General features: G+C 48.4%; 1 protein-coding gene across 9 annotated transcripts; it reads right to left on the bottom strand.

Moving 5' to 3' along the window:
* Nucleotides 1–16,045: 16,045 nt before the first annotated feature.
* LOC146767463 (UBX domain-containing protein 1-like) lies at nt 16,046–26,547 on the bottom strand. 9 transcript variants are annotated; one of them, XM_085581087.1, is made up of 7 exons: nt 19,393–20,090; nt 19,088–19,141; nt 18,460–18,579; nt 17,606–17,738; nt 17,218–17,361; nt 16,570–16,621; nt 16,046–16,312 (listed from the first exon to the last, which is right to left on the bottom strand). In XM_085581087.1, the coding sequence occupies exons 1-4, from the start codon at nt 19,443–19,445 to the stop codon at nt 17,729–17,731; spliced, it is 237 nt and encodes a 78-aa protein (XP_085437213.1). In that variant the 5' UTR covers nt 19,446–20,090; the 3' UTR covers nt 16,046–16,312; nt 16,570–16,621; nt 17,218–17,361; nt 17,606–17,728. The 9 variants fall into 9 exon arrangements, 3 of the variants coding, with proteins under 3 accessions (XP_085437213.1, XP_085437212.1, XP_085437211.1); XM_085581086.1 differs by having other exon boundaries at nt 17,218–17,364; nt 19,393–20,075; XM_085581085.1 differs by having other exon boundaries at nt 17,218–17,738.
* Nucleotides 26,548–27,012: the final 465 nt, after the last annotated feature.

The raw sequence follows: 27,012 nt of genomic DNA, 5'->3' as shown, positions 1-27,012 counted from the left end.
GTGATTTTGAGTTTGAGCCATGGAATGAATTGCCAACTTTGGAGGTGGAACAAGCAATCACAAAAGGTTAGATAGTATAGTAAAAGTAGTTACAAAGTAGAGGGGAAATTTTTTTAGTATTGTACAGGGGGGTTTTCACTTTGTAGGTGGGGGTCAGAAGTTCTAAGATGGAGGAAAGTGGGCTGATCCTGTTCTTCCTCCTTCTTTTTCCTTACCTCCATGTTCTTGGTGATGTTGGCACTGACAGATCGGTTTAGAGTAGAAAAACACTTGGCAACGTAGGTAGTAGGTATTGGGGAATAATTGTAAACATGTTATACGTAATATATCTTATAAAAGATAGCAGCAGCCCTGGGCGGAGAGGGAGACGAAGAAGGCAGCAGATCGAGAGGATGTCAGGGGGTGTGTGTGCCTCTACCCAGGCCGCTGATCAAACAGCCGCAGTCCAAGAACATAATCTGTTAGATAACTAGCGATAAACTGCCTTGAGACCGAACAGCTAAAGCCTGCGGAGTTTTTCTTTGGAAGCACGGGTGGGAGGAGGAATTTCACCACCACATGAGACCCCAGAGCAAGGCCGGGGTTCTCACCGTAATAAAGATGCACCCTTTGTTTATCCACCTTTGTCATTTATACATCCAGCTGTGAAGCTCTCCAGCTTTGCAGTGCTGTTTACTAGGACAATTGAATACCATAACTTCCCAAATTTTGTGTACGTGACCAATCAATATGCAGATTTTATAGCCATAATTTCACACACAGATAATTTGTTAATCGGGCTGCACGCTAAGCTGAGGAAAGCAACACAGCAAATAGTTTTTGCTTTTTTGATAGTTTCTGCCATGTTGAGCTCCCATTCTGTCCATTGGTAATGATTGTACCTCTCATGGGAGGAAATCTGACGGACAAACATACAAAACAATCCACTATTTGGCATAGAGGGAACTAACAACAATAACAGAAGTTTAATATTTTGCTTTCTTTGTCACCTAAGGGTGTGAAAGGTATTCTAGTTCATTGAGTTTATATTCTGCCGCTGATCTTTAGCTGAGGGACACAAAGATATATGTGTTATGCGTGTTTGCATATTTATGTGTTTATATATGCATGTAGATATAGACATATAAAAACACATAAATACACACAGGTGGGGGTGTATGTATATGTATGTATTTATATATATATATGCCTGAGGTCATATGTGTGTGGGATTCAGTTTGTGTTCTGTTAAACCCAGCCCTCTGTGTGTGTGTGTTTGCACCTCGTCCACAGGAGCTGGTTACAGTGCTGGCTATTGAACTGTTGTTGTTTTCAAGCTGTAATTTATTTGGTAATGATATACAATGTTTCACAGTGATAAGGAGTCAATAATGAATATGTTATGCTTTAACATCATAAAGACATCCTTAGGAAAAAGTCCCTGTCTTTCTCCAACAGTGATCCATATGGTGTGCTACTAAAAGGAGAAGATCTCTGAGTGAACAAATGTGAAATAATACAGACTTAATCTTTATTGCTCTTTTCCTATCAAGATAGCCTTTGTTGTCTGGCCTATGAAGACACTGCAAGACTACTCACTCATACAGCATTGTTTTATTGTTCACTTTTATTTTCTCTAAAGCAGACCGGGGTTGTTTTTTTCTTTTTCCTTTGCATATGTCTTAAGAAGTTGACCTTTAGCTTTACTAATGCAATTAATAGTTTTTGCTTCCTATCTCCTATAAATGATGTTGGTGAAATAGGTCACCTGATTTCATGTTCTAGTAGGTACAGTCAGAGAAAATTCTGGATATGTAAATTATCATATTTAATTAGCATTATTTCTATCCTCTTTATTACACATTTTGCAATACTATTGATTGTTGGACCTAGAGTATCTTTTGTCCTCAAGCCACACACCTAGAAGTCACCTAAATCTTCATTTTTTCTGAGGATAATTCAGCTTGGAATAATTTTTTTAAATCTAGATTAAGAGTAAATAATTTAAATGGAAGTTTTGACAGGACCACACGTATAAGGTTTTGAAGTATTTCAAGACTACGAAAAATTGCTACCCTGTCATCTGACTTTTTAGTCTTTATCTAAGACATAAACCACATGTTTGTTTGATGTTTGATTTTTTGTCCTAAAAGGAGTAGGTGCTTTATCAATAGACTTTATTTTAATCAATACTGCCTCGATTATTCCCTACATGAATCCAATTTTTATTTCTACTGTCTAGAGTGGGAAAATATGAGAAAGAGTTCCCCACATCAAATCCATCTGCATCATCTCAGAGGCTGCCTTCAGTAGCTTAAACATGACTAAACCCCTCCCACTGTTACACTGGAAAGAGTCTTGATGACTCAAAACTTTAAAAAAACCTTGTCGTTTTCACTCCATTTAAATGTGTCACTTTTAATAGCAAAACAAGTAGAGAAATTCCAATGTGAACTCATTTTAGAGCAATGACCAAGTATTATGAATATTTGACTGTATTTAATCTTTCAGCTCCTTTTCTTATTGCATCCTTAACCCTACTCCTGAAGGGACTTGGATTTAAATACAGTAGAATTTCCAGTGTTGAGCAAATCTCTGGTTTCATACCTGAAGATCTCCTTAGTTCAAAAATCCACTTTGTAATTAATTTTATTTATGCTGTGCAACTCTGCTTTCCCAGATATTAAAAAGCATATTGGCAAAGAATATGACATTATTTCTTGAATAAAATGACAGGAAGTAATGCAGCAAGATTTTCTGCCTTGAGAGTCACCTGACTTCTCCATTCAGTGACTTTATATTCCTATTCAGGGATTATTATACCTAAGAATCCAGAGTATAGCCAAGAGAATAGTAATAGAGAAGTTCTAACTGTAATGCTGATTTTCTACTGTTTGTTACTATTTCCTCACCCATAAAAGGCACTTGTAATTAATTTTCTGTTCCCTAGGACCACCTGTAGAAGTAAACTTCACTATTGGTGATGAGATTTAAACACGAAGAAAAAAAGCTGGGTAAGTATGAAGTTGTTAAACTCGCTGTCACGAGACTGTATTGTTGAAGACTGTTACAGGGATGATGGGAGTCTGGGATAAGTTTAGCTATGAAAACTTAGTTCCATTTCATCAAGGAGGCTTAAAAGAAGACCCAAATTGGGTTGTTTTTTTTTGCTGTTGTTGTTGGGTTTTTTTTGGTTTTTTTTTTTTTTTAAACTGAATATTTTTGGAAAAAATATGAAGTAGTTATCTCTGACATTTCTATTGACAGGTGGCCAAGACATGTCTGGGGAATCGTAATGATTCAACATCTCGTTTGGAAGCAGCAGAAACAGAGACAAGCTTTCAGGTATTCTCTTCCAGAGTAATTTTTGGGGTTTTACTAAAAGGTCTCATGAGATTCAGTTACTTAAAGTAGACTTACACATTCTTCACCAAGTTCTGTCTCAAAAGAGAAGACTACTTAATTCAGACTTTGACTGTGTCTGATTGTAATTGATCTGTTCAAAATTATTTCTGGCTGGTAACAATTTGCAAACTATTAAATATTTAGAAAGCTGGTAGTCAAATTACTTAATTTGACAGTGTCATGTGTATAGCCCTGGAAGCAGGAGTAAGGAGAGTTTTCCAAAATAATTAAATATTAAATACCTATGTGGTTGTTTATATATATATATATAATATGCAGTGATATGAAGCTGTATGTAGCATCAGACTTGTATGGTTTTGCACTTAGAGATCAGGACCCTTTTCTAGGGACAATTCCAATTTTAACAGACTTTTTTATTTCTGTTTATGTATATATGTATTCTATACACCATATTTTTACCTTTACAGAAGTTTCGCAGCCCTCCATGGACTAAACCTGAAGATGAAAAATCACCTGAAGAAAAAGAGAAAAAATACAAAGAATCAGTTAGTACACCAGAATAAAAACTCTAAATGCTACTAACCTACATTGAAAAATGCCAATCACTTCCATTTTCATGTTCTGCTAGCACAAAGGCATGAAATGTCCCAGGTTTCTAAAGCATGCATTTTTCACTATTTTATGAATGTCTGTAAATTAGTCTATAACAGACCAGTTAGTACCTTCCAGCAATAATCCAAAATTGATGTTTGAAGAAGTGCTTTGTAATGCAGTCCAGTTTTTGAACTCTTGTTCTACCTTATCAGTAATTGTATACTATAAATTACCCATTTCGTAAACAACAGTCATTCTCAAGTATATTTCTCACTGTTTTATTTCATGTAATTTTGTGGCAGATTAGTTCTAATATTAAGAGGCAGTCAATGTGGAGGGGGGAAGATATCTGTGTAACCATATTTGAAGTACAATCCTTAAGTGCAACTGCAAAAAGACAACTGTGTGTGTGGGGGGTCCATGTATGCTTACCTTTTAGTAATTCCATCTCAAATCTAATTACTTACACAATAAAATATGCTTATTTTCTTCTTTCTTTCCTCAGTGCTATCTTAACTAGTTCATTTTTGAACACTGAAAAGCTGACAGAATTGGATTTTAAGGGATGGAGATGGAGAGAATCATTACTTTAAGGATTCAAGCAAAAAAAATGTGCAGGTGGTACTGAGTTACAGTGTCATAGCTTGGATGGCAGCCGTGGGAAGTCGGTTTCATCCCTTGTGTTTGTGCTGATCTCGACGGGATGGAATACACTTCCAAGGGGAAAGCCCTGTTTGGTCCACTACAGTTGGCCTTTGATCACTCCATCGGGGAGGACTGATTGGAATCAGCTCTGTCACTCATGGATTCTTTCCGTTTCTCCTTAGTCACACTATGACAAGAAAGCAGAAAAGAAAGGGAGAAGAGAGAATGTTTTTCTTTTTTGGGTGCATGTCATTATTGGTCTAATTTAAGAATTCATATGCCATATCTTTTTGAGATGCACATCTTTCAGGAATGGTTGGAATAGTAAACTGCCTGATGCAATGCTATCTATCCCTAGCAAGAATTGTCTTAAGCATTTGTAACTTGTAAACTTCCACCTTGGTCTTAATGCACACCTCAGCACATTTTCAACTAGATTTGAAGTAGTTATAATAATTTACTTTGTCTTGCTTTGTATCAGTTTAAAAGCAAATAGACAAATCTTTAACTTAGTGATGCTCTGTCTTCAGTTTTAGCATTTAAGACTTTACCTCTCCTTCAACAGTCTCCTTCAATACCTCCTTGTCCTTGCTGGTGTGAAAAATGCATATTTTATGATTGGCTTTTCGCAAAGGCTATAATGAATATTCTATGTGTAATGTTAGAACGTTATGCTGTGTTAATTCACTTAAGTAGTGTGTTAAATACAGTTTTAGGTTCTAACCTAATGTTAAAATAGAGACTATGTATGTGGGGAAGTTTTTTTTTAGGAATGAGATACTTACTTCAAAGAACACCTAAATCTTCCAAAGCAGAGGAATTTATGGCTTTTATCAGAAGAAGTTAATTTCTTCAGGCCTTACTCAGACTCAAAGATGCCAGGGGATTAAAGGAAACAATTAACATACAACAAACAGAGTTTCTTGTTTAAAATAGAATGCATTCGTAACCATAAAAGATATATAAATATGCAACAAGTATATTAGTTTAAGGGTGATTCCTTTATTCACAAGTCATGCTTTTTGTAACTTAATGTCCGAGAACATCCGGACATCCGTAATTCTTTACTTTTTTTATTGTCTTGTAATTGTCCTAACTCTAAACTTTAGTACTCTAGTGATATTATTATTTTTATAACCATTTTATTATTATTAAACTTTTAAACTTTTAAAAACCAAGTGATTAGCGTTTTTCACACTGGTATGAGTAATCTTTCACCCTGACATTTTGTATGTGCTCCTCTACTCAAAGATAGATAGTTGCAGTTTCTCTGCCTTTTTTAAAACTAAAAAACCTCATGAGCTGACCAAATGATGACAAAGTACAGCTTAAGACTATCCATGTTAAGAGCCAAAAGACACGAAATCGTGGCTATGAAATTAATCAGGTAAGAGATATGTGGCTCTTTGCATTTGATCCTAAATCTTGCTGAAGACAGTCTGCTTTCTTTCAAAATTTTCAGTGGGCAAGACACTTGTGGTTTTGTCATATCTACAGCTGGCATTAATTTCTAGTGATGCTAAAAGCAGCATTTCTTTGCATGTGACAGACCTTAACTGAGAAGGTCACTGGAACTCTGTTTCAGTCACCTGTCAAGAAAGGATCTGCACTGCGCAGTGGTTGAAGCCCTCCAGCAGGACGAAAGCCAACGAGCACAATGCTTCCTGTAGCTTTAGAAAGAAGCCTTTGTCAGCAGGATCCCCTTCATCAGGCAGCCTGGAGTAGATACTATCCACAGGGCTCCTTGGCTGCCTTGGTCACGGGTTCTTGCCTACAGGCTTTGGACTTGCTCGTGGCTGTTCTTCAAACACGGCTCCTCACGTGGAATCCACTTCTTGGTGCAGAGGGCAATCCCTCCATCTCCCCTTCCTCCCCTGTATCTTCTGACCAGGCTGGAGCTCTCAGTAGTGACACTGCAGTCATGGGATTCAGCCCACCACATCCCAGAGATGCAAAAGGCCGTAACTTTCCTGCAGCACAGCGGCTTCCAGCTCCTCCTGTTTCTTGCCCGTGCTGCAGGTGTTGATGGAAGGCGCCTCAGCCTGCCTGTCAGCCGTGTCACCTTCCCAGAGGAACACCCCTTTTCTTCCTTTCTCACAATTTTCTGGTGTTTTCCCGCCAGCTTTTATTCCCTTGGCTTTCCTGACAAAGCCAACCCTAGACTTGCCTTGGCCTCTTACCACTCCCTGGCACTTCACTGCCTTGCATGCCCATCTCCCGCCTTGGATAAATGAGGTTTTTGTTTTAAATTGGTAACTATTTTTATATTAAGAGTTAATAATGTAAGGGCTTTTTAATTATATGGATTATTTGTAATGTTTTTTATTGGTATATTAAGTAAGTAGGTAAAAAATGGATTTTTTTGAGAAGTGCTAGATAAATACAAAGTATTTAAACTTGAAACTTTAGTGAAAGTTACTTAAATGTTTGTTTTAGGTTGGTTAATTGGTAAAGTGATATAATTAAAAGTAAATAAAGTAAATAGAGTAGAAGTATAATATTTGATAGAATTTTATACTTTGAAAGTTATTAAATAAGATTTTTATAATATTGATTTTTATATTTATAAAGAAACCTAAAGTTTATATATTTTGGTGGGTGCAGTACAAGACGTCAGGTGTAAGTTGCAATTCTTGCATAATCTACATTTGTATTTACATAGTGTAATTTATCTGTGTATTTACATTGGTGTTTTGTGGAGTGGTGAGTGTGTTTTTTGTGTGATCTGGTTTTATGTTCCTTATTGAAATTTACTTGGGTTTTTGTACTTGTTGAGATATAAGTAAACTTTATGTTTTGATATAAGAAATAAGTATTGTTAAGTTTTGTTTTATAAAATTGTATAGACTTGCAAGATAATGGTATAAGTTGTTATAATTTTTCAGTTATAAGCATGAAGAAATATAAGAATAAAATAATGTATGTAGTAAAGAAGAAATTGATAATAATTAGGAATTACTTAGATAATATCTATAATTAGTAACATAGGTGAAATTATATCATTAGTAAGTATTAAAAGATGGTACATTATTTTAGAGTTTTTAACAATTGATAAATGTTAAATTAGTAGTAAGTTAAATAATTATGTGTGGATAATGATTTTTTAAGTTTAAAATAATAAGTTTATTTGTTATATTGATAAAGTTAAATTGTTAAGTTAAAATTATTTGAATTTTATTTTTGACGTAGAAAATATTTGGGTTTCCTGTTAATTATTTTATTTAGGTAGATATAGGGTTAGGTTATAGTTTAAATTTTAATTGGTGTATGTTACTTAATATATTTTTATATAATGTTTTTAAAAATAGTAGTTAAGAGTAAAAATGTTAGGATTAAAGATGAATCACATTATTTAATAATTGGATTTTTTAGAAGTGTTTTTAGAATATATTTGAATATAGTAAACTTTTTTTTAAAGATTTGAAAGTGGTTATGGACAGGATTGTGAGTTTGGATTTGGATATTGAGAGTGTGAAGGTGGAGGAAATGTATGAGAGAGCGATTACTTAGTGTGAAACTTAGAAAAAGAAATTAATGTTGTAGTTGAGTTTTATATTGAAGTGATTTTGTAATAATAACTGAGGAAAGTGATCAGATTAACAGTTTGGAGGAGGTTTTTAATGAAATATATTTTTTTTAGTCTTGAAAAATATTTAAAACTATGAGATAAATTTAGGTTAAATTATAGAGTTAGTGTAGAGATTAGTTAGAGAGTTAACTTGTTTTAAGAGCTGTAAAAGTAGAGAAAAAAAAAGTAGGAATTAGAAATTTTATGTAAGAGTAGAGATTGTAATGAAGAACAGAATTTTTGATGAAATTGATGATACAATACACTGTATTTTTTTTACTTCTGAATAGGTGTTTGGTAGTGTTTTCTTTTAGTTGTTTTAATTTGAGTTGTTTTATTTTTTTTAAGAATATTAACCATATACTGTATAGTTTAGAGAAGTGATTTTTAATAAAACTTAGGATAGGTTATATTAAATAACATTTAAATTTAGATTGAATGAATTTTGATAGTAAGGAATAATAAACTTAATTTTAATAGATAAAAAGAAACTTAATGTATTTATTTAAATGTATTGACATTTAATTTTGTTTGATTTTATTAACACTTAACATATTGAATGTTGTTATTTATAAATATTGAAGGTATTTTAAGTCTTTGGTTTTGGAGACATTTTAGCTTGTTGAGTTAAGATTATTACTTATATCTTTACAGGGTGGTTTTATTTATTGGGAAATATGTTTCTCAGTAATAGATTTTTATTTATGTTACATTTTAAATGGTACTAATTTGTGTAGTGGGTTTTGTTAAATGTAGGATATTGATTAGATTGTTTTATATTTTTTGTGGGCTTGGACAAATATTTATCTATACAGTTAGGCTTTTCTATATTTGAAGTAAGTTTTGATGGGGTTTTTTTTTAAGAGTTATTGATTTAGAATTTTAAGAATATTTGGTGTTTGGAATAAATAAAATCGGGGGTTTTTTGGATACGGTCGAGCTGTATTTTTAGTGTTAGCAAGGACTAGTTTTGGTACGTTATTTTGATTTTTTTTGTTTGCTTACGGGGAGGGTCTCCTGTTAGATGTGGAAGCCTGAGACTGGCACAAGGACTTTTTATCTAATGCTTGATGAGTCTGTTTTATGGGGAGGAGGTGTTATTTTAAGTTTTATAAAATACACTGAGAATTAGTTAAAATCATGGAAGAAACATTATGGTAATTAAAGGGTGCTACGTTTGAAGAACTATAAATCTTTTTAAATACCTGCTTGATGTAAGGTGAGCTTAATCTCCTTTTTCTGCCCCAGAAAGCATCGGGCACGTCCACATCGATGGCACCACCTCTGCCTACTGCTCCTGCTCCACCTGACCAAAAGCAAGAGCAAAAGTTGGTTGGGCTTTAAGAACTTGCAATAACTTTGAAGCAAAATAAATCCCATTTTCCCCTGTGTTTTTTCCTTTCAGGTGCTGCACTCACCTCTGCGGACACGCACCGAGCTCTCGCTGCAGGAACCCGTCAGGCCTCAGTGGCTGTGAGTTCATGTTCTTCTCCCTGGGGAAGAGGAGAAGAATGTGATTAAATAAGTAAATAAATAAATAAATAAATAATTGGTGAGGAATTGCAGAAATGTTTTCTGGAGCCTTTCCCCTTCGGTGCCCCTGTGCTGTGTGGGACACGGGCAGAGGAGCCTCGGGCTGGAAAGGGGCAGGAGAAAGGCAAAGGGACCCCCCGGTGTCCCCAGGGCACCGTGGGGACAGAACGGACACTGCGCGGGCACGGGGAGGCGAGGAGTGACAGTCTGGGCCAAAATCCCAGCTCACCCCAGGGAAATTAGTGAGGGACATTTTGGAGGGGAAAGCTGAGGTCACGAGTTCACCCAGCCCGGCCACGTTGTGTTTGCACAAAGAGGCACCAGAGGTGAAGGTCAATCCTGAGCCAACCCTGCTCAACCTCTAAGTCCCAGAATAAATCCTACAAGCTGCCCACTGAGGGACTAAAAATACATAAAAGAGAACCAAGAGCATTCCGAGAGCAAACCAGAAGGTTCCTGGGAATCCCGTGGCAGTGATGTCACAGCCTTTTTGACAGAGCTGTAAGATTTTTATTTCAATGCTGCGTTTCTCTCCTGGGATCATTCACTCCGTGGGCTGTGGGGATTTTTCGGGTTTGAACTCCCTCACGGTGGCCCTGACACTGCTCAGAAGCTGGAGGAAGAGCAGAGCCAGTGCTCCTGGCAGGGGCAGGGAGTTTTCCCCCAGAGCAGATCCAGCAGCTGCCCTCCAGCCTGGCCAGGAGGGATCTGCTTTGGCTCCTGCAGGGACAGAACGTGTTCAGGTGCTCCAGGTGACATTCCAGCAGCCTCATCTCCCATCCCTGTTCCTGCCCCTCCTGCTCTCAGCTCCTGCCCCACCAGCTGTGCCAAGGGAATTTGTCCCACCAGCAGCAGGGGAAGGACAAGAGCTCCCACCCTGGCACTTGGATTGTCCCGCTGGGGGATGCTGCCTGCTGGGATTTAGATCATTCCATACATTTGGCTGCTGAAATTTCCCAGCCCAGGGGCTTTAGCACAAAGATTGTTCTTTGTATGGTGCCTGGATTTGGGGTTCAGTATCAGCTTTGCTAGTTCAGATGAATTATACCCACAGCCCCAGGTTCCCTGCTGAATTCCTGCTGGAATAACCTGACAGTGCCTCGTGGAGATTGGAAATTCCCATGCAGAGCTGCCACTTTAGCACCAGCTGTGTCAGGAACCAGCAGAGGTTCCAGGGAAGCTCAGTGGGATCAGGACAAGGACAGGTCTCTATTCCACAGAACTTGCTATTTAAAACCCTCATCCCCCAGCCCCAGGGATGTGTCTGGGGTCACTTGACAGAGTTCCCTGGAATTCAACTGATTTCACTCCCCGGAGCTCAGGCTCCAGTTGATGTTTTAAAGCAGGACAAGGCAGTGGCTGGATGAGCTCCCGGCCTGTGCTGAGGCAGAACATCTCTCCTGCAGAAGCTCAGCTCCTTTCAGAGCCTCGGCAGTGGCCTCTGCATGTCCTTTCCCCTCAGGAAAGGGATGCACATCCCTGCCTGCAGCACATCTCCAGTGGGACCCACCTGTGAGAGTTTTCCATCCCTTCTGCACCTCCAGCTGGCTCCCTGGAAATCTCCAAACATAATTGCACTCCAACCTCTGATTTCAAGGCATCTCCAAGGCTCTTGCTTGGCATTTAGTACCTGTGAAGGAAGATTGCCTTGGCTCAAATGCTGCTGGTGAATGATAGCCTCCGGCTGGAAAAGAGGGAGGAGATTTGGGGTGGCTGGAACATACCTGGCAGCTGTGTGGGAGGTCAGAAACAGGGATTGCTGTCAGAGCCCCTCTGCAAACGGCCGTGCCTCCATTCCCAGGTAATGCCAGCCGTTCCCTGGGGTCCCTGTGGGCTGTCGGTGGCGTCTGTCCGGGCTGAAGCATCCCTGCGTGCCTGTGGGGAGCAGCCCCTGGCCGAGGAGCCGCGGGCAGCCCTTCAGCCGTGTCCGTGCCAGCGCTGTCCCGTGCGCCGGTGCCCGTGCCGGGACGTGCGCTCGGCACGCTGCGAGCCACGGGCAGGGCACGGCAGCTCCCGCCCCGCAGAGCCAAGGACAGGAGGTGCTCTCTGCCCTTCGGAGCTCCGGCTCCTCCAGCCCCGCACCGGGCACAGCCGGAGCGGGAGCAGCGGCCCCGGCGGAGCGGCCGCTCCCGGCCGCGGCGCCGCAGCCCCGCTCGTCCGGCGGGGCTCCCCCGGGGATGCGGACACGGGGCGGGGGAGGCGGGCGCTGCTGCTCGCAGGGGAGCGCGGTGGCCACGGGGCTACCGGGGCGGGGGGGCTCGGCATCCCGCGGGGGCTGCGGGGCGGCTCCGTGTCCGCCCGCGGGGCCGGAGGCGGCGCTGCGGGAGCGGCGGTGCCGATGGGGTCCCGGCCCCGACGCAGCCCCGGCTCCCCGCGGCCACAGCGAGAACGGGACCCGAGCCCCGGCGGGACCCGAGCCCCGCGCCGGCCGCAGCTGGAGCGGCGGCGCCCGTCCCGGAGCGGCTCCTCCCGGCCGCGGCGCTGCCGGTCCCGATCCCAGCCCCGATCCCGCCTCGACCCCCCCGGCCCCGGCACCCCCTCCCTGCCCGCCGAGGAAGGAGCGGCTCCGCCCGGCTCCCCCAGCAGACACCGGCGGGACCAGAACCCGAATCCCGATCCCGATCTCAGCTGAGCGCCTCGGATGCCGCGCAGGCCGGGAGCTGCCCCGATCCGATCCCCGCACGGAGCTCCGAGCGCCGGTCCCGCCGCAGTCCGTCCGAGCATCCACACAGAACGCGGGGCGGGCGCGGAGCCGCCGCCATTTACGGGCGGGGGGCGGGGCCGGGGGCGGGGCCAGCACAGGTGCGCGCACAGGTGCGCGGGGCCCCAGCGCGCCTGCGCGGGGCGGGGCCGCGGGTATTTAAACCGCGGGGCGAGCCCGGCGGAGCCATTTGGTGCTGGGCGCTCGGAGCGGGAGGTTGCGGCCGGTCGGGCTCTATATCTCTTTTTCTTTTGCTTTTGTTGCGCGTTTCTTTTCTTTTGTATTTTTTTTTCTCTATGCCTCTCTTATCGACCCTCCCTTCCTCCCCTCCCCCACCCCCTACACCCTCCCCCCCCCCAAACCCCCCCCCCTCCCTCTCCCCCCTAGCCCTCCCCTCCCTCCCTCCCGGGCGGGCCCCCCTACTCTCCTTTCCTTGTCCTCCCTCTCTATTCCCCTACTCACCCCTACGCTACCCTGTTCCTCCATCCTTTCCCTGTTCCTTCTCTCCCCAGCCGGGCTCCCCCGTGCCCCCTCTCCCTGCTCCCCCCCACGCGCTCCCGGTTCCTCCTGCCGCCTTTCCGTGATACCTTTCCCCCTCCACATATTCCGCCTCCTTCCCCAAAGCTGCCTTCAATCTTTCTCTTCCTTCACCCTGCCTTCCCCCAGCCCCCTGCACACCCCGACCTGCCCCCACCTGCCCCCTGTCCCTGTCACCCTCCCCTTGAGCGCCCCCTCTGCTCCCCTGTTCTCGTTCCCCATTCCCCTTTTCCTTCTTTCCTCGCAGCCGCGGGGCTCGGGGCGCCGCAGAATAAAGCCCAGAGGGCCGGAGCCGGCGCCCCCCGCCCTCGCTGGGGTCCCCACACGGGGCCGGAGCCGCTCTGCGGGTCCCCCCATTGCAGTCTAATACACGGCCCGACACTGCCGGGGTGCGGCTTTCCCGACATCACACTGGGGGTCGGGCTGGGGGTCGGGAGGGGGTCCTGGGGGGAGGAGGGTGGGGGGGTTAGGAAGGGCCCCCTCATTAGGAGGGGGTCCCGGGGGAGGAGGGTGGGGGGGGGGATAGGAAGGGCCCCCTCCGGAGGAGGGGGTCCGGGGGAGGGGGGCCAGGGTGGGCCCCCTCCGGAGGAGGGGGTCCGGGGGAGGGGGGCGGGGTGGAGGGGGGGGCCTTCCCCCCTCCAGCCCCGGCCCCTCCCCGGGACCCCCTCCTCCGGACCGGGGCCCGGGGGGGTTGGGCGGGAAGGGGGGTAGGGGGGGGTGGGGGGGGGGGGGCGGGTGGGGGGGGGGAGGGTGGGGGGGGCGGGGGGGGGTGGGAGGGGGGGCGGGGGGGGTGGGGTGGGAGGGGGGGAACGGCCGGCCATTTGTTTTTTTTTTTTTTTTTAATGTCTGTTCACGGCACAGAGTGACGTGCCCCCCCCTGCTCCCCCCCCCACCCCCCCCGCCCCCCACCCTATCCCCCCCCCCTCCCCCCCCCCCCCCAACCCCCCCGGGCCCCGGTCCGGAGGAGGGGGTCCCGGGGAGGGGCCGGGGCTGGAGGGGGGAAGGCCCCCCCCTCCACCCCGCCCCCCTCCCCCGGACCCCCTCCTCCGGAGGGGGCCCTTCCTATCCCCCCCCCCCCCACCCTCCTCCCCCGGGACCCCCTCCTAATGAGGGGGCCCTTCCTAACCCCCCCACCCTCCTCCCCCCAGGACCCCCTCCCGACCCCCAGCCCGACCCCCAGTGTGATGTCGGGAAAGCCGCACCCCGGCAGTGTCGGGCCGTGTATTAGACTGCAATGGGGGGACCCGCAGAGCGGCTCCGGCCCCGTGTGGGGACCCCAGCGAGGGCGGGGGGCGCCGGCTCCGGCCCTCTGGGCTTTATTCTGCGGCGCCCCGAGCCCCGCGGCTGCGAGGAAAGAAGGAAAAAGGGACGGGAAGAGAGGAGGCAGAGCGGGGCATGCGGGAAGGTGGGGAGGGAGGTCGGGCTGCGGAGGAAAGCGGGCGGGGAAGGGAAAGGCCGGCAGGGGGAAAGAGGGACGGGACAGAGGAGGGAGAGAGGGGGAATGGAACGGAGCAGCGGGGCAGGGACAGGTGAGGGACGAGTGGGGGGCGTCGCGTTTGGGGGAGGAGGGAGAGTGGGTTTAGGGGATAAAAAACAGAAATATGGAGAAAACGAAGGAAGGGTAGATGGTGGGACGGGAGGCCGAAATGGGACGAGAAGGAAAAGGAGGAAGACAAAGAAGGGGAATAGGAGCAGAAGGAAGGAAGAGTAGAAGGGGGCACAAAAGGGGAGCGAAAGCAGTCGGCTTTGGGGAGGACAGGAAAACGGGGGAAAGGCAGGGAAAGAAGGGGAATGGGAGCAGGAGGAAGGAAGAGTAAAGGGGGAGAAGGAGAGACGGGCGAAGCTGCGGAGCCCGCACAGAACCCACCACCCGCACCGCGCTCCGAGTGAGCAAATGGCGGCTGCAGCGATTCCCGGCACTTAAATAAGCTCGGCCCCACCCCACGCAGGTGCCCCGCGGTCCCGCGCACCTGAGCCAGCGCCGGCCCCGCCCCTGAGGCTCCGGCCCGGCCCCGCCCCTGAGGCTCCGGCCCGCCCGGGATGGAGGCGGGGCCATCGCTCCCGGCCCGCCGGGATGGGCCCGGGGGTGCCGCTTCGGCTCCCGGCGGTGCCGCCTCTGCCCCGGCGGGCGGGTCGGGGTCTCTCTCGGGCCGGAGCACCGGGGCGGCGCCGGGGCCGAGCCGGCGGCGGCGGCGATTTCCCGGGGCTGACCGAGACCGGCCGGGGCGCGGGGACCCCCGTGCCGCCCCAGCACCCCCAAACCCCGCCGCTCCCCGCCGTGCCAGGGAATTTTCTTTTTCCCGGTGCAGGCCGAGACATTTCTGTGAGGAAACTCAGAACTCAGGGGTACGGGGTCTGAGGGGAGAGAAGAGATTCTGGTATAAATCCAAAACGCGTTGTGAAAAACAACATGGAACGGCTCATTTGCTCTCCCAGCCCGGTTTCTGTGTGACCGTCTGTGATTCCAGCTGCTCCGCTGGCACTGGCAGCCTGCGGGGCTCGAAGGACTTGCCAAGTGCCCAGCACGACAGAAAAGAACGGGAGAACTCCCCGGCTCTGGCAGCGGAGCCTCTCGGCAGTGTCCCGAAAGCCCCGCAGTGCCAGCATCTCTGCATGGAAGCTGAGGGGCTCCAGCGCAGCCCCTCTGCAGCGTTCCTCTGCAGCTGGTACTGCCCAGCGCCCCTGACCAGGGTTTGGGGTCCCTGCACAGCCCCCGGCGCAGCCCCCTGGCTTCTTCCAGCTCCCTTCAGCCAGGATGATTTTCTCGGGGGTAGGAGCACCCAAAGCCAGCGGAACTGGCCTCAGCCACTTTCCGTGGGATCTCTCCTCTTCCTTCCTCACCAAATTCCCACTGTCAAAACCCAGCTTGAGGCACAGATCCCCATCCCCTCAATCTCTCCAAGGAATTGGGCTCGGATTTCCCAATCCAGCAGGGCAGAAATGCTCTTGTCCTTACTGTACATCCTAATTGCAGTAATGGCTCAAGAAATAATTGAAAGAAATTAAAGGAATGAAGAGAAATTAAATAAGAGCTGCCAGCTCCAACTAAGGGATGTTCAAACCCCTTACCAACAATTTGCTTTAATTAACCGACTCAAACAAAGTAATTAACACCACATTGATACAGTATGATTCTTTTTAATCGAGTTATAGATAAATATTGCAGAATGTAAAAACCTTTGTAAATCCAGAAACTCTTTCGAGAGAGAGACAGGGCACAGCTGCAGAGAGTCTTGGGGAGTTCAGGGGAAAAACCCCAAAGTTTTCAGTGTTTAGCATCTCCCACCCTGTCGTCACTGACAGCAAACACGGCTTCAGCCTCAGGAAAACACGGAGAGTCAGGGATTTTACAGATCCTGGTCTCACCTCAGCCTCTCAGCAGGTACAGTCTGCAGGGAGAGGGAAGAAAAAGGGTCAGAATGGACAGCCTACTTCCAGAAAATCATCACCATTCATAAAGCACTAAGCAGAGCTGTAAGAACTTCCCCAAAGGTTCATTTCCCTGCGGACTGAGGGCTCTCAGTTGAAGCACAGGCTGGACCTGCCAGGGACAGACTCCAGGAACCCCAGAAGTAAAAGCCACTGGGCCAATTCCATAAAACATTCCAAAATCAGGCTCCTAGGATGTGACCATCTCCTCTCTCACCTGGAGGTGGAAGCACAAGGAATGATCTTCCCTCCTGTGGGTTTTCTGGGATCTGCAGTGAACCGCAGGGGGAAGAAAACAAAGCCTGAATGTTTCGCACGACTGGAACAGAAAAGTGGGGAAAAGGGAGGCAGGGGCACTGCTGGGGTGATAACTGGGATCCAGCCTCTCCACACCAATGGAAGCAGAGACTGAGTGACAGAGCCTTTGGGACCACTTTGCTGGGATTCATAGGAAAACGGGTGAGTTTTATTTTGGCAGTAAAGCCAAGCTGCTTCTCACCTCATCAGCCGGGTACAGCAGCAGCACCCGCAGGAACCTGGCCAGGTGGCTCTGCCTGGCAGAGGGCTCCCCACTTCCTGGGAATTGTGTGCTACGGGGCTGTGCCACTGGCCATTAAAACAGTTCCCACCTGGCCCTTCACAAAGGCAAGGTGCTTTTTCCATACAGCAAATGGTTTTTGAATTAAGAAGGTAACACTGGTAATACTCAACTGGAGAAGAAAAAAGTGAGAGCTGTAAAATTTTCCTACGCCAGGCAAAAAAGAAAGCCAAATTAAAACCAAAACAAAAACTAACATAACAATGAAAAAAACAAACCATATCAAGCATGCTTCAAGAGAGTTTAAATCTGAATGAAGTAACTTACTTAGAAGCTTGAAAAGCTGCAATGCTGCAAAAATCTAATGCTGCAAAAAAAAAGGTGCCTTCCCATCCAAACCCATCTGGAATTCCACAATTCTGTGAACAGCTCCGGGCAGAAGGACTAGATTTCCATTGTGGTTCGAAAATGCTGCTGCAAGAACACGAAGAGAGATTTCATATACTGTTAAAGTGGCACAACCACATCAAAAATTACGTTTGGAGGTAAAGTGGCAACTCTGCAATTCCAGCTTCTGATACCAAGGACACACGGAGGGCTGAAACCTGGAGGTCCTTACATGACAGGATTTCTAGATTTCTAGAGTTACCCATCCCCAGTTTGCTGCTTAGGGTTAGAAAAGGTGGAATTCTGTTCTTAAGGGGTTACCACATACCATCAACGTGAGAGACGGGGATGCTGATGTTTGATCAGAGTCCTGGAGCAGCCTGGAGCACGCTGGCTTCCCGAACCAGGTCTGCTGCCTTGTCCGTGTAGGGGTAGGGCTTTGTCCTCAGCCTCAGCAGGATCTGTCAGCAAAGGAGGAGAGAAAAGTAGAGTGCACCGGCTCCCAAGTGTGGGGTACCATGTGCTGCTAAGGAAGACCACGTGCTGAAAGTGGTTGGAAGCCGGGTGGGTTTTGGGAGGACAAATTCCATATTACTTCTGCAGGATTCTGTCTACAGTTCCTGCTCTACAAACCAAATACATCAAACGACAACAACAAACAAACAAAAAAACACCACATTAAATCAACAACAACAAAATAATTACTCCTACCTCAATAACCCCATACTGCCCCAAACCATTCCAAGGAGGGCGGCAGGAGGGGCTGGCAAAGGCAGGGCCCCGCCGGGCCCCCCTCGCCGCTGCCATCCTTCTCCAGCGCCGCCGCTGAGCCGCCTTCAGCCCAAAACCCACCCAAAAATACCCCAAAATCGTCCTAAATGCCCCCAAAAAACCCACCCAAAACTACCCAAACCCTCCTAAAAATATCCAAAAAACTCACCATAAAATGCCTCAAAACCAACCCAAAACCGTCCCAAAAATATCCCAAAAAATCCACCCAAAAATACCCTAAAACCCACCAAAGAATACCCCAAAGCCCTCCCGAGAATACCCGAAAACCCTGCCCATAAACACCCTGAAACCCCAAATTAACCACTCTGAACCCCAAAATATCCCTGAGCTCCCCATACCCCAAAATTTCCTTCCCAAACCCCAAATTCCCCCCCGACCCCCAAAATTCACTTCTGGGTCTCGTCCTCGGGGGCCGGCGGCTGCCGGGGCCCCCCCAGGCCCGCGGGCGGCGCCCCCAAACCCGGGGGGAGTTCGGGGTCCGAGTCGGGGTCGTCCTCATGAGCCACCAGCCTGGGGACCCAAAAACCGGGGGGAACCCCGAATCGGGGGGGGACCCAAAATTGGAGGGGGTCCTGGGGGGTTCTGGAAGGTTTTTGGGGCATCCCAGGAGGACTTTTGGGGTCTCAGGGGGTTTTGGGGGTCCCAGGAGGAATTTCAGGGGTCCCAGGAGGAATTTCAGGGGTCCTAAAGGGAAATTTGGAGGTCACAGGGGGAGTTTTGGGGTCCCAAAGAGAATTTTGGGCGTCCCAGGGAGGGCTTTGGAGTCCTGGGGAGAATTTTGGAGGTTTCAGGGGGTTTTTGGGAGGAATTTTGGGGGTCCTGGGGGGGGGGGGTTGGGGTCCTGAAGGGAATTTTGGGGGTCTCAGGGGGTTTTTGAGGGTCCCAGGGGGATTTTTGGGGCTTCTGAAGGGAATTTTTGGGTTCCCGAGGCTGTTTTTGGTGATCCCGGGGCTGTTTTGGGGGGATCCCGCCGGGTATTTTTGGGGGTCCCGGGAGTGTTCTTGGGGTCCCCCCTCACCAGTCCATGGCCGGCTCCACTCCCCGGTTCCCGGTCAGCGCCAGCGCCTTCGCCCTGCGGGACCGGGGGGCTCCCGGTTATTTTTGGGGGGTCCCAGAGGGTTCTGAGGGGTCCCGGGGGGTTTTTTGGGGGTCCCGGTGGAGTTTTGGGGGTCCCGAGGGCTCCGGGGCCTGTCCGTGTGTCCCGCCCCCGCCATAATCCCATTCCCGGTGCCGGTGCCGGGTCCCCTCCGGCTGCTCCCGCCCGCCCTCCCCCGCTGTCCCCCCGGTGCCGCCGCCCTCAGCGCGCCGGGCCCCGAATCCCACCTCCAGCAGCGCCTCCAGAGCCGCCCGAGCCCGGTCCCACCGCCCGCCGCCATCACGGCGGCGCCGGGCTCGCGACACGTGGGGGACGGCGGCCGGCGAGGGACAGAAAGGCACAAAGCGTTCCGGTACGGACGGCGGCCGGAACGGGACAGAAAGCCTCCCTCGCCGCTGCCATCCTAATCCGGCGCCGCCGCGGAGCCGCCTCCAGCCCTCCCCTCACTCACAGACACCGCCCCGCTCGCCGCTCGCTGCCGCCCCTCGCCCCTCCCGCCGGTTTTGCCGGGCGCTGGCTGGGGGGCTGCAGTACCGCCCTGTGCCCACAAGGCGGCAGCACTTTTCAAGCGAGTCCGCGCCAAGCCACTCGCAAGAGGGAGGCCGCGGGCGGCCGGGCTGCAGTACCGCCCTTTGTCCACAAGGCGGCAGCACTTTTCAAGCGAGTCCGCGCCAAGCCACTCCCAAGAGGGCGGCCGTGGGTGGTGGGGCCACAGTACCGCCCTGTGTTCACAAGGCGGCAGCACTTTTCAAGCGAGTCTGCGCCAAGCCACTCGCAAGAGGGCGGCCGTGGGTGGCGGGGCTGCAGTACCGCCCTGTGCCCACAAAGCGGCAGCACTTTTCAAGCGAGTCCGCGCCAAGCCGCTCCCAAGAGGGCGGCCGGGCTGCAGTACCGCCCTTTGTCCACAAGGCGGCAGCACTTTTCCAAGCGAGTCCGTGCCTAGCCGCTCCCAAGAAGGCAGCCGGGCTGCAGTACCGCCCTGTGCCCACAAGGCGGCAGCACTTTTCAAGCGAGTCCGCGCCAAGCCACTCGCAAGAGGGAGGCCGCGGGCGGCCGGGCTGCAGTACCGCCCTTTGTCCACAAGGCGGCAGCACTTTTCAAGCGAGTCCGCGCCAAGCCACTCCCAAGAGGGAGGCCGCGGGCGGCCGGGCTGCAGTACCGCCCTGTGCCCACAAGGCGGCAGCACTTTTCAAGCGAGACCGCGCCAAGCCACTCAGTGGTTTTGCCGGGCACTGGCTGGGGGGCTGCAGTACCGCTCTCTGCCCACACGGCGGCAGCACCGCGCCGTCCCCGCCGGCACGGCCTCGGCAGCGAACGCCCCAAAGCGTCCGCGCGGGAAAGAACGGAACAAAAAGCCTGCCTGCGACCCGATAGGAACCGAAAGAAAAAAGCTTTCCTCTTAAGCTGCATTTCAATATGCTTTATTTTTCTATTTTTCATATTTATATTCACATTCGGATTTGTAATGGATATTGATGGAAAATTATATTTTCATAATTTCTTACATTTATTCCTATTATATTTTATTTCAGATTTTTATACGTATCTTAATAGGTATCAGTAGAAGTCAGGGGAGGGTGTGTGGCTGGGGGCGAGGCCAGGGGAGGGGGTAAGGACGGGGTGGGGGTTAGGGGGAGGGGGTCAGCATTGGGGGCGTGGTTAGGGGCGGGGTCAGGGTGTGGGGGAGGGGGTGGAGGGTGGGTCAGGGAAGGGGTTAGGGTAGAGGGAGGATTCAGGGTGGGGGTGTGGCTACCAGACAGACCCCTCCCCTACCCAAAAAGATTGTCAGGCACAGCAGTAGAAAATTTGATGCTACCAGGGAGTAAAAATTTTTATTTTTACTTTGATGCTCCCAGGGAGTAGAAATTTTTATTTTTAAAGTTGTTTTCTTTTTTTACTTCCTCGGAGCACAGTATTTTCTACTCCTGCTTTTTTATTCTAAGTACAGAAAGGAAAAAAAAGAGAGAAAGAGAAGGAGACAGTGAGAAGAAGAGGAGAGAGTGATAAGGAGAGAGAGAGGGAGAAGAAGAAAAGGAGAGAGCAGGAAGAGGAGAGAGTAAGGAAAAAGAGAGATGAGGAAGACAAGAGAGTGAGAAGAAAAAGAAGAGAGAGGAGGAAGAGGAGTGAGAAGAAAGGGAGAGAGATGAAGAAGAGTGTGAGAAGGACAGGAGAGAGCAAGAAGAAGAGGAAAGCGTGAGAGGAAGAAGAGAGTGTGAGAAGGAAAGGAGAGTGACAAGAGGAAGAGAGAGGAGGAAGAGGAGTAAGTGAGAGGAAGAAGAGGAGAGAGGAGGAAGATGAGAGAGAGGAGAGAGTGAGAAGGAGAGAGTGAGATGAAGAGGAGAGAGTGAGAAGTGGAGAGAGTGGGAGGAAGAAGTGAGAAGAAGAAGAAAGGAGGAAGAAGAGAGAGGAGGAAGAGGAGAAAGTGAGAGGAAGAAGAGGAGACGGAGAGGAGGAAGAGGAGAGAGAAGAAGAATAGGAGAGAGGAGGAAGAGCAGCGAGTGCGAAGGAGGAGAGAAGAGGAAGAGGAAAGAGAGAGAAGGAAAGGAGAGAGTGAGATGAAGAGAGTGTGAGAAGAAGAGGACAGAGTGAGAAGAGAGAGTGAGAAGAAGAGGAGAGAGGAGAAAGAGGAGAGAGTGAGAAGAAAAGGAGAGATGAAGAGAGTGTGAGAAGAAGAAGAGAGGAGAGAGTGACAAGAGGAAGAGAGGAGGAAGAGGAGTGAGAGGAAGAAACGGAGAGAGAGAGGAGGAAGATAAGAGAGAGAAGGAGAGTGAGAAGAAGAGGAGAGAGGAGGAAGAGGAGAGAGAAGGAAGAGGAGAGAGGAGGAAGAGGAGAGAGGAGGAAGAGGAGAGAGGAGGAAGAGGAGAGAGGAGAGAGGAGGAAGAGGAGAGAGGAGGAGAAAAGGAGAGAGATGAAGAAGAGAGTGTGAGAAGAGGAGAGAGTGAGAAGAAGAGGAGAGAGTGAGAAGAGAGAGGAGGAAGAAGTGAGAGGAGGAAGAGGAGAAAGTGAGGAGAGGAGGAAGAGACTGAGAAGAAAAGGAGAAAGATGAAGAAGAGAGTGAGAAGAAGAGGAGAGCATGAGAAGAAGAAAAGAGAGTGAGAACAAGAAGAGGAGAGGAAGAGGAGAAAGTGAGAAAAGGAGAGAGGAGGAAGAGGAGCAAGTGAGGAGAGAGGAGGAAGAGGAGCGAGTGAGAAGGAGAGAGTGAGATGAAGAAAAGGAGAGTGTGAGAAGAAGAGGAGAGTGAAAGGAGAGAGTAAGAAGAAGAGGAGAGTGTCAGAGGAAGAAGAAAGAGGAGGAAGAGGAGAAAGTGAGAAGAAGAGGAGAGGAAAAGGAGAGAGAGAGGAGGAAAAGGAGAGAGAGAAGAAAAGGAGAGGTGAGAAGTGGAGAGAGTGAGGAAGAAGAAGAGAGAGGAAGAAGAGGAGAAAGTGAGGAGAAAGGAGGAAGAGGACAGAGTGAGAAGAAAAGGAGAGAGTGAGATGAAGAAGAGGAGAGGGTGAGAAGAATAAGAGGAGAGAGTGAGAGGAAGAAGAGGAGAGAGGAGGAAGAGGAGAGAGTGAGGAGAAAAGGAGAGAGAGATGAAGAGAGTGTGAGAAGAGGAGAGAGTGTGAGGAGAGAGTGTGAGAAGAGGACAGAGTGAGAAGAAGAGAGAACAAGAAGAGGAGAGAGGAAGAAGAGGAGAGGAGGAAGAGGAGAAAGTGAGGAGAGAGGAGGAAGAGGAGCGAGTGAGAAGGAGAGAGTGAGATGAAGAAAAGGAGAGTGTGAGAAGAAGAGGAGAGTGAAAGGAGAGAGTAAGAAGAAGAGGAGAGTGTCAGAGGAAGAAGAAAGAGGAGGAAGAGGAGAAAGTGAGAAGAGGAGAGGAGGAAGAGGAGTGAGAAGAAAAGGAGAGAGCGAGAAGAAGAGGAGAGAGAGTGAGAAGAAGAGGAGAGAGGAGGAAGAGGAGTGAGGAGAGAGGAAGAAGAAGAGGAGTGAGGAGAGAGGAGGAAGAGGAGTGAGAAGAAGAGGAGAGAGCGAGGAGAAGACGAGGATAGTGAGAGGAAGAAGAAGAGAGAAGAAGAGAGCAAGAAGAAAGAGTGAGAAGAAGAAAAGGAAGAGAGTAAGAAGAAAACAGAGCAAGAAAAATAAAAGAGAGATAAAAAGAAAAACTAAAAAAGTCAGATTGGAAAGAGAAAGGCAAAAGAAAGGAGGGGTAAGGAGAAAAAGAGTGAAAGACAAACAGAAAAGGAAGCACTTGAAATGAAAGAGAAAAGCAAATAGAGAGACAAGAAAAAGAAGAAATAGAGCTGAAAACCTACAGGAAAACAAATGGAGAGACTGAACACAAGGTAGGGTTCAAGAGAGAAAGAAATAGAGAGTTAGACAAAAAAGTTAAAGTTGGACAGAAAAGGAAAAAGGGTCAGAGACAAAGACAATGATAGCAAGTGTTAGAAAGACAAAGGCTGACAAAGGAAAAAAAAAGAAGAAAACATAGTGAAACCTAGATTGAAAGAGACAGACAAAGAGACATGGGGAAATACATGTAGAGGAATGGAAGAAAATAGGGTGAGAAGGAAATAGGGTTAGAGAAACATAGAGATGTGTTAGAAATGGAAACAAAGGAAAACATAGCCAGAGACAAAGAGTTACACATGGAAGGATAAAGTGAGGAATAGACTAAAGAGGAAAGTAAGAGGCAAAGGGAGAAAAAGGGTGAAAATGATAGGACTCAACCACACCAAAGAAAGACAGGAGATGAATGGTGGGCAGGGCAGAGGGTAAGAGGCATCATTATTAGGGCTGATTAATCTTTATTCCCTTAAACTTCAGCAATACACAGGGAAACAATGCATACAAATGCAAGTACAGAGACAAATACAACAAAGAATACATCATACCTAGGCACAAAAGTACAAGTCCAATTTACATACAGCAAAATACATCAAAAGATAGGAACAACTGCAAAGACAGAACAATATAATGTACTACAAGCCAAATACATATTGACACAATATAACCGTGTCTCCATTTCAGAAAAGTCCACAATGCTTTTATTGTTATGACGCACCCGGAACAAAAACGGCGCAAAACGCTCCGCCGACGTGCACGCCCCCTTCGCGTTACGCACAAACTCACATTCACGGCAACTCGCTCCAGAGACTCCCAAAAAATCCTCCTGCCTGATGAAAACCCCCCCTGAAAGGCAAAGGCCATACACACAAGGTTGTATCTGCTCCACACACACACACAGCTGCAGACACAAGCACACACAAACTCTCACAGACAGACACAGACAGTCACACTCTCACACATTCTTCTGCTGACACGCTGGCTGCCACCCTTACGTGAAACGCTGCACTGAAGAATATGCTTAAACGCTTCTTCTGACCGCAGGACCTCCATGTCAAATGGTAGATTCCAGGAAATTCTGTAGGGACCCGGGGACCTACGAGACAAGGGGAGGCGGTCAGTGACTGACTATCTGAGAGCTAGGAGCTATACCAACTCTGGGCCCATCAGTGTTGTACCCCAAACCCCGTAGAGAACAGATGAACGGCAAAGCTTTATAACTGCTCTACCTGAGCGTGACTACTTGCCCGGGCAAGGCAGCTCCGATCATAATTGCCACAACAGAGGTGCATACAACATAAGCCAACGTAGGTACATACAGTATAAGCACAAACAACATAAGGCAACGTAGGTACGTACAGTATAAGCACAAACAACATAAGCCAACGTAGGTACATACAGTGTAAGCACAAACAATATAAGCTAACATAGGTAGGCGCAACATACGCACATACAATAGAAGCAGACACAGGTAGGTGCATCATAAGTGCATACAACGTAAGCTGACAGAGATACAAGATAAGTGAGGACTTGATATAATTCTCCAGAAGACTAATTTTTGAGCCCTATATCCTTTGAGAAGGCAGATGCTACGGAACTACTGTGGTCAGGTGATGAGGGGCTAATAAGCTCCGTACGGAAGTCCATGAGAAGGGCTACCAAAACTGAGAATGAAGATGGATGAGAACATCTCGTGTACATCGTCCGGACCCAAAAAGTGAATATGTAAAAATGCCAGAATAATTGATATCCGGGAAGGTACGTGAGCAAAATATGGCCAATACGGCACAAAATGATGTTGCTAAAGCATGGAGATGTAACAAAGGCCTATGACACAGACAACGTGACACGGACACAGACAACGTGACACGGACACAAGTGGAAACTGCCTGGCAATTTCACCTTATGGACCCAAGATTCCTAGCCCAAGATGAGCCATGGGCTGATGATGCCAAAGAAAAGAAAGCCCTAGGGCAGTAGCACTTGATGATGACATGCAACTCCTTTCAAGATGTTAGTGCCAAAGCACTTAAGAGGAAGCCTAAGAAGCTCAGTAGGCCTAGAGAAGGAAGAAATGACTACAGGGTGACTGTAGCTATAGCTCCAGACATGAAGGCAGGCTCCTATGGTGAAAAGATCCACGACAACGTCAAGAGTCAAAGAAGGCCGCCGATGCGAACGTCACGAGAACCAGAGAGGGATCGGAACTGCCCTGCCCAGCGAAGACTCTGGGGGGGCTGAGGAGAAACCCTCTCCCTTTGCTCCCGAGGGGCCCGTCCCACTATGGGCCTATTCTCCAAGCTAACATCAAATAGCCTCCTGTGATAGTAAAGGTTTTCCCCCCATCTCCCACCTACTGGCCCCAGCACTTGGCTTTTGCAAGACAACCGGATGGAATCCAATGTCAGTTGGATGTGGACGGCGAGACGTTCTCTGCATCAGCTTCGGTGCTGCTGTTTCCAAACTTCAGCTACGCTCCTCCTCAGGGTACCTAAGACAAAACAGAAAATGCAACTAGTGCCCACGAAAAGAGGAATCCCCGAAACTCCGACACACCGCTGCCCCGGCTCACCTGAAGTCTCAATTTGACTCCACAAGCTGCCTGGAGGATACCTGAAAAACAAAAGGGTACACACTTAGCATGCTGCTGCATAAGGGTCACCTGTGAGTCACTGTGCCAAAATGCCAACTCACCCGCTCGCCTCTGTTCCTTCACACAGCTAGGGCAGCGACAGCACCTGCAAAAAAACAAAGCAAAACAACCCACACTGAGATACTGTGAAAACAACATCCCCCTGACCTGAAAAGCACACCCACCCAGACCTTACGCTTGCACCCACCTGGCCTTGGACATCCAGACATCCGGACCAGAGACATCTTGCAAGATGACTGCCTAAAATAAAACAAAGTAACCAAGAGTGGATGCTTACAATTGCACCAAAACCTGAAACCTGAGCAAGAACAACTCCTTCTGTCCACTGCTCACCTGGCACACAGGGCCTTGACTGCTGCTATCTGCCTGGACCTCCTAAAAATAAAGGCAAAGAACACTGCTCTAACACGGTCACCCTTTAGGCTGCTCCTGCAAGTGCAAACAATGACTGACCTGATCATGGCAGCACCCTCACCCAGGACTGGGGCTCTCTGCCACTGATCTGAACTGTCTGCATCTGAAAGGAAGTTAGGACTAGTGTCAAATGGCTGCAGGACAACTTAACAGCACCAAACATGTTATGTCAATCTCCTGATACAATCTAGAGCCCAACTACACCCTGCAAATTACAAATTTCAAGTCCCCAGGACTTGTGCTATTACAGGCTATGCAGCAGGGCAGAGCAGCTGTGGGACAAATACGTGCAGACACCCGTGACACAGGACAGGGAGAGAGAGCTTTTGAGGAGAAGAAAGGACCGAGAGACCCAAAGAACACAGAGTGCACCAGAGACAAGTGACAGGACACACACCAGAACTGCTCTGCCCTGAGCACCTCAGCACTGTGATCAAAACAGACACTTTCCCTTTAGCTG

This window comes from Lonchura striata, chromosome 5 (assembly GCF_050655825.1).
Source record: "Lonchura striata isolate lonStrDom1 chromosome 5, ASM5065582v1, whole genome shotgun sequence".
NCBI classification, from domain to species: Eukaryota; Metazoa; Chordata; class Aves; order Passeriformes; family Estrildidae; genus Lonchura; species Lonchura striata.
Note: the sequence above shows the minus strand (reverse complement) of the source record. Positions and strands in the feature narration are given on the sequence as shown.

What these genes read in the sequence shown, in the direction of transcription:
- LOC146767463 (XM_085581085.1), bottom strand. Translation starts at nt 19,445, where the DNA reads ATGGCGGCGGGCGGTGGGACCGGGCTCGGGCGGCTCTGGAGGCGCTGC. An exon ending in CTCTGGAGGCGCTGCTGGAG is followed by an intron (nt 19,142 to 19,392) that starts GTGGGATTCGGG and finishes CCGGTCCCGCAG; the next exon opens with GGCGAAGGCGCTGGCGCTGA. An exon ending in GTGGAGCCGGCCATGGACTG is followed by an intron (nt 18,580 to 19,087) that starts GTGAGGGGGGAC and finishes TTGGGTCCCCAG; the next exon opens with GCTGGTGGCTCATGAGGACG.